The sequence below is a fragment of the Lynx canadensis genome, chromosome C2 (assembly GCF_007474595.2).
Source record: "Lynx canadensis isolate LIC74 chromosome C2, mLynCan4.pri.v2, whole genome shotgun sequence".
NCBI classification, from domain to species: domain Eukaryota; kingdom Metazoa; phylum Chordata; class Mammalia; order Carnivora; family Felidae; genus Lynx; species Lynx canadensis.
The window spans coordinates 87,863,663-87,877,670 of NC_044311.2; the positions used below are offsets into that span (position 1 = coordinate 87,863,663).

Genomic DNA, 14,008 nt, shown 5'->3' on the forward strand with positions numbered 1-14,008 from the left:
CTGTCAGCATAGAGCCTGACAGGGGGCTCGAACCCATGAACCATGAGATCATTACCTGAGCTGAAACCAAGAGTCTGACACTTAACCAACTGAAACCACCCAGGTACCCCAGGTTTATTTATTTTTTTAATTTTAGTAAAATATGCATATAAAATATACCATCTAAAGTATTTTTCAGGTGTGTAGTTCTGTGACATTAAGTACATTGACATGTTATGCAACTATCACTACTATTCATCTTTAGAGTTTTTCATCATCCCAGGGGTGCCTGGGTGGTTCAGTTGGTTAAGCATCCAACTTCGGCTGAGGTTGGTCTGGCCCTGTGCTGACAGTGCAGAGCCTGCTTGGGATTCTCTTTCTCTCTTTCTGCCCCTCCCCCAGTCATGCATACACACCTGTTCTCTTTCTCTCAAAATAAAAAGGTAAACTTAAAAGAATTTTTTGTCATCACAAACTAAAACTCTTTACCCATTAAATAATAATTCCCTATCCCCACCCAATCCTCAACCCCTCGCAACCACTATTCTACCTTCTGTCTCTATGATTCTGACAACTCTAGGTGTCTCACAGTGAAATCATACAACTTTTGTCGTTTTGTGTCTGGCTTACTTCACTTGGCATAATGTCCTCAGGGTTTATCCATGTTGCAGCATGTGTCAGAATTTCCTGCCTTTTTAAGGCTGAATAATATTCAGTTGCGTGTATTTACTACATTCTATTTATCCATTCATTTGTTGATGTACATTTGATTTGTTTCCATCTTCTGGCTATTGTGAATAATACCGCTGTGAACATTGGTATACAAATACCTGTTTGAGTACTTGCTTTCATTCTTTTGTGTGTATACCCAGAGGTAGAATTGCTGAATCATATAGTAATTCAGCATTTAACTTTTTGAGGAGCCACCATTATTGTTTACCACAGCAGCTATACCATTTTACATTCCCACCAATAATGCAGAAGGGTTCCAATTTCTCCATACCCTTGCCAACCCTTGTTATTTTCTGTCTTTTGGTTTGGTTTGGTTTGGTTTGGTTTTGGTTTTGATAATAGACATACTAGTGGATATGAGGAAATAGTTTTATTACTGCAAAAAACTCATTGAAGAAAGCAGCAGCAGTTACCATAGTAAAGTAAATTTGCTATTTCCACCCTGGAATTAGGCATACTTATCTACCTAGTCACAGGCACAGAGGCAGTTTGGAATACTCAGGTCTTCTCTCTGTCAGAGCAGGTAAGTATGTCTTCTTTGGGTAGGAGGCGGATCCAAGGGAAGGAGCCCAGAGGAGCTGAGCCCTTCATGCCCAACTGTGGGATGTGTGAGGGGAAGAGTGGGGAAAAGAGGATGGGAGCTCTCTAGAGAAGTTCTCCACATGGAGATGGATGTGTGAGGAGGGAGCAAGTTTTTTCTTAATATTTATGAGAGTTTTGATATTAAAAATGCTTTAACTTATTTTTTTAATGCTCTAACTTATTATAGTCAAGTACATTTGCTCTAGAAACGCAATCTAATTTTACCCTGTTCTCCCACCCACCCACCCAGCCCAGTTTTGAGTATGTGTAGGTTAATTTGGGAAGTAAGAGCTTATAGGAAACACAGTTCTACATTTCAAAAGAGCAATGGTCATATAGTCCCCTCGGAGAGTTTTAAAAAATTTAATCCATGCATAATAACAGATAGAAGTAGCTCTCTGCCCTGAACTATCCTGCCTGTTCAAGATAATTGGACATTTAAAAAAGTGTTTTAATTATAAAAATAATGGGGTATTAAAATTGGAAAATGTGAAATAGTAAAGACAGCAAAGTAAAACCATCCATAACTTCTCCATCTTCTCCATCCAGTGATGGAGTTACTATTTTGTGTAGTTTTGTCCTGTGCACATTTTTTATAGGCTATATTAAATTTGGTATTTTATAAATAAAAAAACTTAATTATCTTTTTTTTTTTCAACGTTTTTTAATTTATTTTTGGGACAGAGAGAGACAGAGCATGAACGGGGGAGGGGCAGAGAGAGAGGGAGACACAGAATCGGAAACAGGCTCCAGGCTCTGAGCCATCAGCCCAGAGCCCGACGCGGGGCTTGAACTCACGGACCGCGAGATCGTGACCTGGCTGAAGTCGGACACTTAACCGACTGCGCCACCCAGGCGCCCCAAAAAAACTTAATTATCTTAAAGCACTTCCCCATGTTGTTAGAAACTCATAAACATTTTACTTGGTGAATTCTATTCACCTTGGATATATATATATATATATATATATATATATATATATATATATATATATATTTAAGTTTTTATTTAAATTCCAGGTAGTTAACATACAGTGTAATCCATGATACTTCTTAATAATTCTCCTGATGTTCATTGAGCTTATTTTCTTCCTTTTCTCTCCATTCACTTCTTTCTTTCTTTTCTTTTCTTTTCTTTCTTATTTTAATTATTGTAAGTAGTGCTATAGTGGACAAGGTTGCATATTATCTTTGTCTACATTTCTAATTATTTATCTTAGGCTAGATACCTGGAAGTAAAATTCTTGGGCCGAAGAGCATTAACATTTAAAAAAAAATTAATTACAGTAAAACATACAGTGTTATATTAGTTTCAGGTGTGCAATACAGTGATTCAACAATTTTGTACATTACTCAGTGCAAAGAGCATTAACATTTTTAAGGCTTTTTGCAGGAAGGGAATGTCTTTTACTTCATACTTTTGGGTATAGACTAAGATATGGTTGGAATTAGATTTTGTTTTATCTGAAATTGATTGGAGTGTACAGGCTGTGTTGATTTTTTTTTTTTGACAGTTACTCAGAATTGCCTTGTGGTTTTATAGAAACATTCTGCTTCTATCTTCCCATTGCTTAAATCATTCTGCAGAGATTTCTTGAGCACCTGCTATATCCCAGGCTATAAGCTAGGTGCTACAAGGAATACCAGGATGAGTAAGAAGCAGTCACTGCTCTGCAGAATATCTTTTTACAGCAGAAGGACTTACATGTGTTGCAGTCGTTCCCATCTGTTGTCAGCTGCTTTTTCCTTAGCTAAGCAGGCTGCTCTCTCCCTTCATCATGCTATTTATATTATCAAGGGAATGAACCAAAACTAAGCTAATTTTGGAGGACAGTTTTTGCTTAGTAGAAAGTAGGAATTTTGATCTGTGGCTTGACTGGCACCTGCTTTACACTGACTACAGCTTGCATAAATTTCTGCCTGCAGTTAAATGTGTTAAGGTGTCCAAGACTAATTCCTCTACTGTATCTGGGCTATGGAATCTGCCTCTCTCTCCCATTTCTCTCTTTCTTCTGAGTCTTGAACCTTTCTTTCTATCTCCTTCTCTTTGGGTACTTAGAATTACCCCGTCCTAAGCCTACATCCTTTTAACCAGTTCTGTTTCTCCCAGTGTCTCTTGGTTACTGCCAGCTGGCTCAGCCTTCATCATTTCATTGATCTGTTATCTCTTGGTTGGTAAATCTAATAGAAACTTCTCAGTCTGCATCTTAGTTCACCCCCCAGTAGCACTGAACATGCTTGACCACAAACTCACTTAAAGTACTCCCGGTTTTCTTTCTACTACTCAGCTACTACTTATCTTCTGTCTGCACTCCTCTTGCATTTGAAACTTTTCCTGAGGGTTCTCCCTTAGGCTCTGTACTATCGCTGGTCATTTTATAATCCTTCCTGGGTGATTTTATTTACTCTTCTGGCTTCAAATACCAGTTACATGCTTATATGCTGATTACTACCAAATCTATATGTCCAATCCAAATCATGCTACCTTATTGGCTATCTCCTTGTGTATGGTCTGCAGATCCCTGAAATTCAATATGTTAAGTTGGGACAAACCCAAAACTTCCTCTGTGGTCCCCATTTTAGTGAAAGTATTAGTATCTGCACAGTTGTTCCAGCTGAACTCCGGGTGTTGTCCCTTCTCTCTCACCCTACTGTCACTCTCCATCTCTTTCTCACTTCACATCTAATCAGTCAGGTCCCGTCATTTCAGCCTCAGTCACCACTGAATCCCGTGTCTTTAATGAAATACCCTTTTCATTAGTATGACAGCTAAAAACACAGGCCCAGTGTGTCTCTCCTCTAGTAGGAGCCCTTGTCATTGTCTTTTTCTTCAAGGAGATATATTTCTCTTATGTTAGATGGTGGTTTGGGGTTGGAGAGAAATCACCTTTTTATTTTCCCATCCTTTTCAGTGGGTTTTCAGAGTGCTTTGCATTTAGGAAGTCATGAGTAATTGTGCGGAACTGAAATGAAAGGATTTGAAGCTGTTCAGAAAGTAGCTTAATTTTAAAAGCTTCTACATATCTTCCTTAAGTCTGATCAAGAAAGGTTAAGAAATACGTGTGTTATAGTAATTGAGACTTAGGAATTGAAATAATCATTATTAAGATAGATGAGCCTCACATTAAATGTAATAATGCCACTTGGCATAGTTCAGTTAATCAGTTATTTTTATAGACTATCAGCCTCCAGTACTAATCCCAATTGAATGTTAACAAGTTTAGAAGATCAGAATATACCCAATTTGTTGATCGGTGGAGTTGCTGAAGGACTGAAAAAGAAATTAACTTTTTCACAGCTTATTTTTCCGTGTATTTGTCTTTTGGACCATAATCTCTACTTCATAGAACACAAAATAGTAGTATGATATGATCACATATGTGGTGTGTTCCCATTTGAACAACTAGATTTTATTAATGTTAACAGGTACATTAAGAATCTATAGGGGCGCCTGGGTGGCGCAGTCGGTTGAGCGTCCGACTTCAGCCAGGTCGCGATCTCGCGGTCCGTGGGTTCGAGCCCCGCGTCAGGCTCTGGGCTGATGGCTCGGAGCCTGGAGCCTGTTTCCGATTCTGTGTCTCCCTCTCTCTCTGCCCCTCCCCCGTTCATGCTCTGTCTCTCTCTGTCCCAAAAATAAATAAACATTGAAAAAAAAAATTTTTTAAAAAAATAAAAAAAAAAAAGAATCTATAGAAATTCACACATTTTAAATGGGAGCAAAGCATAAAGGTTAGAGGTACCACATAAAGAATCAGTTATAAAGGAGGTAGAGAGGAGAAAGGGAAGAGTGAACAAAAAGGTGGTCGCTCATAGAGCTCTTTATAGTGGCCACCAGATGGCACAGTTGTTCTACATCTGCCGGTTGCACTGACCTGACCAGGGAGGGAAAGTACGGGAACATGACAGTGCCAACCAGCTGTTCCAGAGAATAGGATGTTCTTAAGTTGGTTCTTTGTAGCCTCAGATGTCTGTATCATGTAATAAAAGTAGGCCAGCAGTTTGTAATTAATTGCGTATTTGAATTTCTAGTTATTTTGAGGCTGGCTTGATGCTATTGTCAAATAAGCCATGGTGATATCACCCTTGTAATTTTTGTGAGAAAGCTTAACTCTTTAGATGAAAGCATCAACAAAATGTTAACATTTAAAAATTGAACAAAAAACATTACTATACTATACAACATTACTTTGATTTTATTTCGTGAATGTTGCTACTGGAATTGTACCCTTAAGGATTCATTGATAACTATTAAATGACTGGTAGAAACAACTTAGATGTGACCAAAATGAGGGATACCTTTAGTTATATGAGAGACTGGACAAAAGTAAAAGAGATGAGGCATTATTTTCAGTTGCTTAGAAATAAACATTTTTGTTTGTTTTTCTCAGTTGTGGGTATATACTGAGTTTTTAAGAAGGATTCTTTCCACAGTTCACATGTGCATTTGGAGGATATAATGGTCCTAGCACCAGAGGAATTGAATTTTATTGAATTGTAATGTATTTATCATATGCCAGTAGTCCTAGTATAGTGATGAAGGCTTGGTGTAGAGAACCTAGATTAAGGGGGAAAACCAAAAATGGTGAATTATGGGATATTTTGGTTCTTTGAAGAAACAATTTAATTTAAGTTATGTGGCACCATAGGCTTTTTGTGGATTGGTGCAGAGTATAAATATACACATACATACGTACATATATAAATACATAAATTCAGGTTATGAAGCTACAGAGTAGAATGAACAAAGAATAAGGTTGGTTTTTTTTTTTTTAATTAAGGTATAATTGCCATATTAGTTTCCAGGTGGACAACATAATTTGGTATTTGTATATATTGTGAAATGATGACCATAAGAAGTCTAGTAAAAATCTATCACTACACATATTTTTTATTTTTTAGAGAAAGAGCACAAGTGGGGAGAGAGGCAGAAGGAGAGAGAGAATCTTAAGCAGGCTCCACACTCAGTGTGGATCCCGATGCAGGGCTCAATCCTGCAACCCTGGGATCATGACCTGAGCTGAAATCAAGTCAGGCACTTAGCCTACTAAGCCACTCAAGTGTCTCTATCATCACACATATACTTTTTTTTTCTTGTGATGAGAACTTTTAAGATCTACTTTCTTAACAACTTTCAAATATGCAGTACAGTATTTTTAACTATATGCTCTGTGCTGGACATAACATCCCCAGGACGTATTTATTTTGTGATTGGAAATTTGTGTCTTTTAACCACTTTTATCCATTTTACTCAACCCCACCCCATCAGTCTGTTCTGTGTATCTGTGAGCTCTTTTCTAAAGATTATTTTCTGGGACTCCTGGTTGGCTCAGTCGGCAGAACATGCAACTCTTGATCTCAGGTTTGTGAGTTTAAGCCTCATGTTGTGTGTAGAGATTACTTAAAAATAAAAAATTCTTCTGAATTTTTTATTTTTATTTATTTATTTTTAATTTAATTTTTTAATTTTGTAAATTTTATTTATTTTTTATTTAAAATTTTTTTCTAACGTTTACCTACTTTTGAGAGAGAGTGTGAGCGGGTAAGGGGCAGAGGGAGGGAGACACAGAATCTGAAGCAGGCTCCAGGCTCTCAGCTGTTAGCACGGAGCCCGATGCAGGGCTTGAGCCCCCAAACCGAGATAATCATGACCTGAGCTGAAGTCGGGCGCTTAACCTGAGCCACCCAGGCATCCCTATTTTTTTAATTTTTTTTAATGTTTATTTATTTTTGAGAGAGACAGAGCATGAGTCGGGGAGGGGCAGAGCCCGAGGTGGGGCTTGAACGCACAAGATGTGAGATCATGACCTGAGCTGAAGTTGGACGCTTAGCCAGCTAAGCCATCCAGGCACCCTGATTTTTAGAGTCCATATATAAGTGAAGGAATAAATTTTGAGGGCAAGAACAGTTGAGGGAAGCTGAGCTGTGTGTTAAATACCTAAAACAGAGGAGGAACTCTTTGGGAAGTTATTTTTGGGCAGAGTCCAGGGGCACTGGGATTCCAGTGACCCCAAAGAACTATTTAAGCCTGAAGCTTGGGAAAGATGTGGGAGCCATACAAGAAAAATATCTTCCTGCTTTTCTAAGTACCAGTGGAGCTGAAAGAGATAGCTTTGATGTGACCTGGGCTGCAACTAGAGGAACTCCAGCAAAAACCCAAAGGGCTGGGTTTCCAGAGAAGAATCCTTTCTTCTAGATGTAGGCTTTAGAAAGTGTTTAAATGGGAATTCAACTGGGACTGTCAATTTTAACATGACATAATATGTAACAGAACTTTGAGTTAGCATTTGAGAAGTTGACAACCTTTGTCTTCTTGAGATTAGTGTGACCTTATAAAATCCAAAGGACTCGAGTAGTTTGACTTAATATTAATCAACAATGTTGTTTGCTAGCCTTAGAATGAAAAAGCCTTAGAACAAAAAACATATACTCAGTCATGGGATCACATCTTTATTTTCAGATTTGATCTTTATTTTCAAGCACTTTGAGGAAATGAGACTGGAAAGACACTCAACATTGAGTTTATTCCTGAGGCATCTCCTACTCACTGCCCAGTAATAGCTGCTAAATCTTATAATCAATTTGGTTATTTTGTTTTCCTGAGAGAGTCTTTATCTTTAGCCCTTTTTATTTGTCATTGAGATCAATCTAAATCTGTTTTGATTTCTCCCTTGCTTTTGCCTTTAACATCCATGTTTGAAAGGTTGCCATTTGCCTCACATTGTCAGTTTCCTTTATGCCGGTTAGCTGAAATTTTACCAAATATGCTCTGTGATTTAGGGATAGTAAAGAAAATAAATGATTAATATCCATTGCATTTTATAGCGTAAATTTAAAACTTTACAGTAGGTGAGTTTAAAAGGAATTCTGATATAAACTACAAAACAAATCAAGCCCATTATCAACAAATAGTCTGTGTAGGTCTAACTTTAATATGTTTTCATATGTATGAGGAACCTTAATATATTGGAAAAGAAATATCAATGAGGTCTTGGATTTTCTATGTATCACTATACCAGAACATACATGTAATAAAGTGGAAAAAAAGGGGGCAGGAAGTGAAGAAACTCAGTTGTAATAAGGCTAATGACACAAGTCCCAAATAAAATCTTTCCAGTGGCAAAACTGATAGTGTTTTGCCTCATACCTGAGGTGGAGCAGGAGTGAGGGGTCACTCTCACCAAAAACAGGACCTATGTTTTAGAAGCCCAAGGAATCAGAGACAGAACAGATTGGTCTCTTGTGTGTTCCACCAGAGTGAAGAGGCATTGTTTAATTTAGAGACCCTTTTTGGTTTATTCTAGAATCATAAAACTATTTTATTTCTTTAGTATTTAATTGTTATATATAAAATATTTATATTTATAGTATATTTGTTTTATATTTGTATAATTTTATATTTATATAATGATTTTATATTTGAAATACTATGATCTATAATAACTTATGGGGGATTATACTTGTTCTGAAGAAATCTGGTAAAATAAAGGCCTATGGGTATCAAATTTGGGAGATTAAATACCTCTATTTGTTAACCTATAAATTTTACTTCTTATTTTTTTTAAGTAGACTCCATGCCCAATGTGAGGCTTGAACTCACAACCCTGTGATCAATAGTTGCATGCTGTACTGACTGAGCCAACCAGGCAGCCCTGTAAATTTGACTTCTGAAGAAAGTTTGAAGCATTTGTAGAACACCTATGTGTCTACAGCTATTTTTTAAATTGTTCAGTTAACTTCCTGATATTTCTTCTAATTTTCACTGACTCTGGTGCATTCTGATTTTTTTGAAACAGTGATCACATGGAAAATGTATATGGCTACTTAATGAAGTACACCAACCTTGTCACTGGGTGGCAGTACAGGTAAGTGTTTTTTCTGTGTTATATCCCTCTCCCAAGAAACCAGAAGTGGGGCTGATAATTTTATATTCTGAAATTACTTCAGTACAAACATGGATGGGAAACCTTCTAGAGAAGGATTTATAGTTATGTAAAAGTCCAATGAATTCTGCTTTTTAGAGGGTGAGAGGAATTGACATCTGTCCAGATGGCAGGCTCCAAATATCTCAAAAGTTAATATATTTTTTTTTATTGAAGAATTATAGGCATAGAAATACAATATAGGGTATTTTATTAGTTTCAGGTATACTAAAACATAGTGAGTTGATATTTATATGTATTACAAAATGGTCACATTAGTAAGCCTGGTTACCATCTGTCACTATACCAAGTTGTTAAAGTATTAGACTGCATTTCTTATGATGTACATTACATCCTTTTGTCTTACTTTATAACTGGTAGATTGTACCTCTTAATCCTGTTTACCTATATTATTTACCCCACCTCATCTAACAACCATCAGTTCGTTTCTATATCAGTGAATCTGTTTCTATTTTGTGTGTTGGTTTTGTTTTTTAGATTCCAGATATAAGTGAAATCATACGGTATTTTTGTCTTTGTCTGACTTATATCACTTAGTGTAATGTCCTCTAAGCTCGTCCATGTTGTCAGCAGTGGCAACGTTTCATTCTTTTTTATGGCTGAGTAATATATCATTGTGTATGTGTGTTTGTGTGTATCTATACCTGTACCATATTTTTTTCACCCATTCATCTTATCAATACACATTTAGGTTCCTTCCATATCTTGGCTATTGTAAATAATGCTGTAATGCACATAGGGTACATGTGTTTTTTCAAATTAGTGTTTTCATTTTTTTCAGATAAATTCCTAGAAGTGGAATTGTTGTATCATATGGTAGTTCTATTTTTATTTTTATTTATTTTTATTTTTTTCCTATTTTACCCATCCCTCCACCCATGCCCTCCCCCCCCCCCCCCCGTAATCATTAGTTTGTTCTCTATAGTTAAGAGTCTTTTTCTTGGTTTGTCTCTTTCTTCCTCTTTGTTCCTTTGTTTTGTTTCTTAAATTCCACATGAGTGAAATCATAATATGGTATTTGTCCTTATCTGACTCACTTTTTTCACTTACCATAATACTCTCTAGCTTCACCCATATTGTTGCTAATGGAAAGATTTCATTCTTTTTGTATGGCCAAATAATACACAGATAGTACACACACACACACACACACACACACACACACGTATGTATGTATGTATGTATGTATGTATGTATATCGCATCTTCTTTATCCATTCATTAGTCGATGGATACTTGGGCTGCTTCTATATCTTGGCTACAGTAAATAATGCTGCTATAAACATAGGGGGGCATGTATCCCTTGGAATTAGTGCTTTTTTATTCTTTGGGTAAATACCCAGTAGTGCAGTTGCTGGATCATAGGGCGGTTCTATTTTTAATTTTTTGAGGAACCTCCATACTATTTTCCACAGTGGTTGCACCAGTTTGCATTCCCACCAACAGTGCATGAGTGAGGGTTCCTTTTTCTCCATATCTTTGCCAGCACTTGTTATTTCTTGTGTTTTTGATTGTAGGCATTCTAACAGGTAGAGATGATATCTCATTGTAGTTTTGATTTGCATTTCCCTGAGTGATATTGAGCATCTTTTCATATGCCTGTTGACCATCTGTATGTCTTTTTTGGAGAAATTTCTATTCAAGTCCTCTGCCCATATTTTAACTGGATTGTTTGTTTTTTTGATATTGAATTTTATGAGTTCTTTATATATTTGGATGTTACCCTTATTGGATATATCATTTGCAAATATCTTCTCCCATTCAGTAGGTTGCCTTTTCATTTTGTTGATGGGTTTCTTCACTATGCAAAAGATTTTAGTTTAGGGGTGCCTGAGTGGCTCAGTTGGTTGGGTGTCCGACTTTGGCTCGGTCATGATCTCACTGCTTGTGAGTTTGAGCTCCATGTCAGGCTCTGTGCTAACAGCTCAGAGCCTGGAGCCTGCCTTAGATCTGTCTCCACCTCTCTGTGCCCCTCCCCCAGTTGCATCTGTCTCTCTTTCTCTCTCTCTCTCTCAAAAATAAATAAACGTTAAAAATTAAAAAAAAAAATGGGAATGCAAGCTGGTGCAGCCACTCTGGAACACAGTATGGAGGTTCCTCAAAAAACTAAAAATAGAACTACCCTATGACCCAGCAATTGCACTACTAGGTATTTATCCAAGGGATATAGGCATGCTGTTTTGAAGGGACACATGCACCCCAATGTTTATAGCAGCATTATCAACAATAGCCAAAGTATGGAAAGAGCCCAAATGTTCATCAATGAATGAATGGATAAAGAAGATGTGGTATATATATACAATGGAGTATTACTTGGCAATCAAAAAGAATGAAATCTTGCCATTTGCAACGACGTGGATGGAACTGGAAGGTATTATGCTAAGTGAAATCAGTCAGTCAGAGAAAGACAAATATATGACTTCACTCATATGAGGACTTTAAGAGACAAAACAGATGAACATAAGGAAAGGGAAACAAAAATAATATAAAAACAGGGAGGGGGACAAAGCATAAGAGACTCATAAATATGGAGAACAAACAGAGGATTACTGGAGGGGGTGTGGGAGGAGGGATGGGCTAAATGGGTAAGGGGCATTAAGGAATCTACTTCTGAAATCATTGTTGCACTATATGCTAACTAATTTGGATGTACATTTAAAAAACTTAACAAGTAAATAAATAAAAATAAAAGATTTTTAGTTTGATGTAGTCCCAGTTGTTTATTTTTGCTTTTGTTGTCCTTGTCTGAAGAGACAGATCCAAAATAATATTGCTAAGACCAGTGTCAAAGAGCCTACTGCCTATGTTTTTTTCTGGAAGTGTTATGGTTGCAGTTATTATAGTTAAGTCTTTAATCCATTTTGAGTTGTTTTTTTTTTTTAAGTTTATTTATTTATTTTGTGAGAGAGAGAGGGAGAGAGAGAAACCCAAGCAGGCTTCGTGCTTTCAGCAGGAGCCTGATGTGGGGCTTGAACCCACAAACAGCGAGATCACGACCTGAGCTGAAATCAAGAGTGAGCGGCTCAACCAACTGAGCCACCCAGGTGCCCTGAATTTATATTTTGTATGGTGTAAGAAAGTGGTCTAGTTTCATTCGTTTGCGTGTAGTTGTCCAGTTTCACCAACACCTCATTGAAGAGACAAAAGTTACTATTATATTAGGGTTATAATTACTTGTTCCCCTGCCTTGGGCTTTTTAAAATACCTGTGGTGATTAGGCTTTTAGGATGGTTTGGAGGCAGCAAACAAATTTGTGTTTAGTTGCCTGTTTTGTGCAGGATCCTCAAACTTCTCTGGGACCTTGGAGAGTTTAAATAGCCAGCCCAAGGTCATACAGGTAGTCTGTGAGAAGGAAAACCAGCTATCTTACATACTTTGTAGAATTGGTAGTTGCAAAGCAGGGGATTAAACTTTTATTATTATTTTTTTTATTGTGGGAAAATATACACAAAATAAAATTTATCATTTTAACCTTGTATAAATGTTCAGTTCAGTGGCACTAAATGCATTCATTGTTGTGCATTCATAACCATTATCTATCTGTAGAACTTTTTGTATCTTCTGAAACTGAAACTGTACCCACTAAACAATAATTCCCCATTTCTCTCTCCCTCAAGCCCTTGGCAACCACCATTCTAATTTCTTTCTCTGTGCTTTGACTACATACCTACCTCATAAAAGTGAAATCATACAGAGGAACAAATATTGTACCTGGCTTATTTCAGAGTATAATGTCTTCAAGGTTTATCCATGTTGTAACATGTATTAGAATTTCCTTCCTTTTTAAGGCTGAATAATATTCTACTGAATATATGTACCATACTTTATTATCTATTCATCTGTCAATAGACATGTGGGTTGCTTGTACCTTTTAGCTATTGTGAGTAATGCTGTTATGAGTATTGCTGTACAAATATTTGTTCAAGTCTCATCTTTCATGTCTATTGTATATATACCCAGAAGTGGAATTACTGGATCATATGGTAATTTTATATTTAAATTTTTGGGGAATTTCCGTGCCATTTTCCATAGCTGCTGCACCGTTTTATATTCCTACTGGTTGTGCACAAATGTTCTCATTTCTCCACATCCTCACCAACACTTGTTATTTTCTTTTTCTTTTTTCTTAGTAATGGCCATCATAATAGGTGTGAAGTGGTATCTCACTGTGGTTTTTAACTTTTTAAAAATTGTAATACTGGAATTTGAACCCAAATACTTCTGACTCCAAAGTCTATGTTTTTACATTATTATCATGTTGCTTCTAATTCACATGTCATTTTGAGGCTTCTACTTTTGGCTGTGATAGAATAACAGGATCTGATTTTTTTTTTAATTTTTTAATGTTTATTTATTTTTGAGAGAGAGAGAGATGGAGCATGAGTGCAAGGGGCAGAGAGAGAGGGAGACACAGACCTGAAACAGGCTCTAGGCTCTGAACTGTCAGCACAGAGCCCAATGTGGGACTTGAACTCACAAACCGCAAGATCATGGCTTGAGTCAAAGTCTGACGCTCAACCAATTGAACCACCCAGGTGCCCCTAACAGGAGTTGAACTTACTTTCCTATCTTAAACAACTTGAAAATGGTATATAATTTATGAAAGAATGATTTTCAGACATTTTAAAGAATGGAAGCACTGAGTGAAAATGTGATTGTTTAACAGAGATGGCAGTTTGGGCTATGTTTATTTGGAAGTGACATTAGGTAATCCAAATAAGAGTGACATGTAGGAAGTTGGAGATCATAAAACAGGCCAAAGCTGAGTATGAAAACT

At 36.8% G+C, this 14,008-nt stretch overlaps 1 protein-coding gene across 1 annotated transcript in view; it reads left to right on the plus strand.

The window, feature by feature from the left end:
* The window catches only part of OSBPL11 (oxysterol binding protein like 11), an 85,440-nt gene that overhangs the window by 12,514 nt on the left and 58,918 nt on the right, over window positions 1–14,008 (plus strand). Inside the window, exon 2 of the mRNA XM_030330522.1 lies at window positions 9,086–9,154. Coding sequence (XP_030186382.1) covers window positions 9,086–9,154 — 69 coding nt within the window. The remainder of the gene's footprint in view (window positions 1–9,085; window positions 9,155–14,008) is intronic.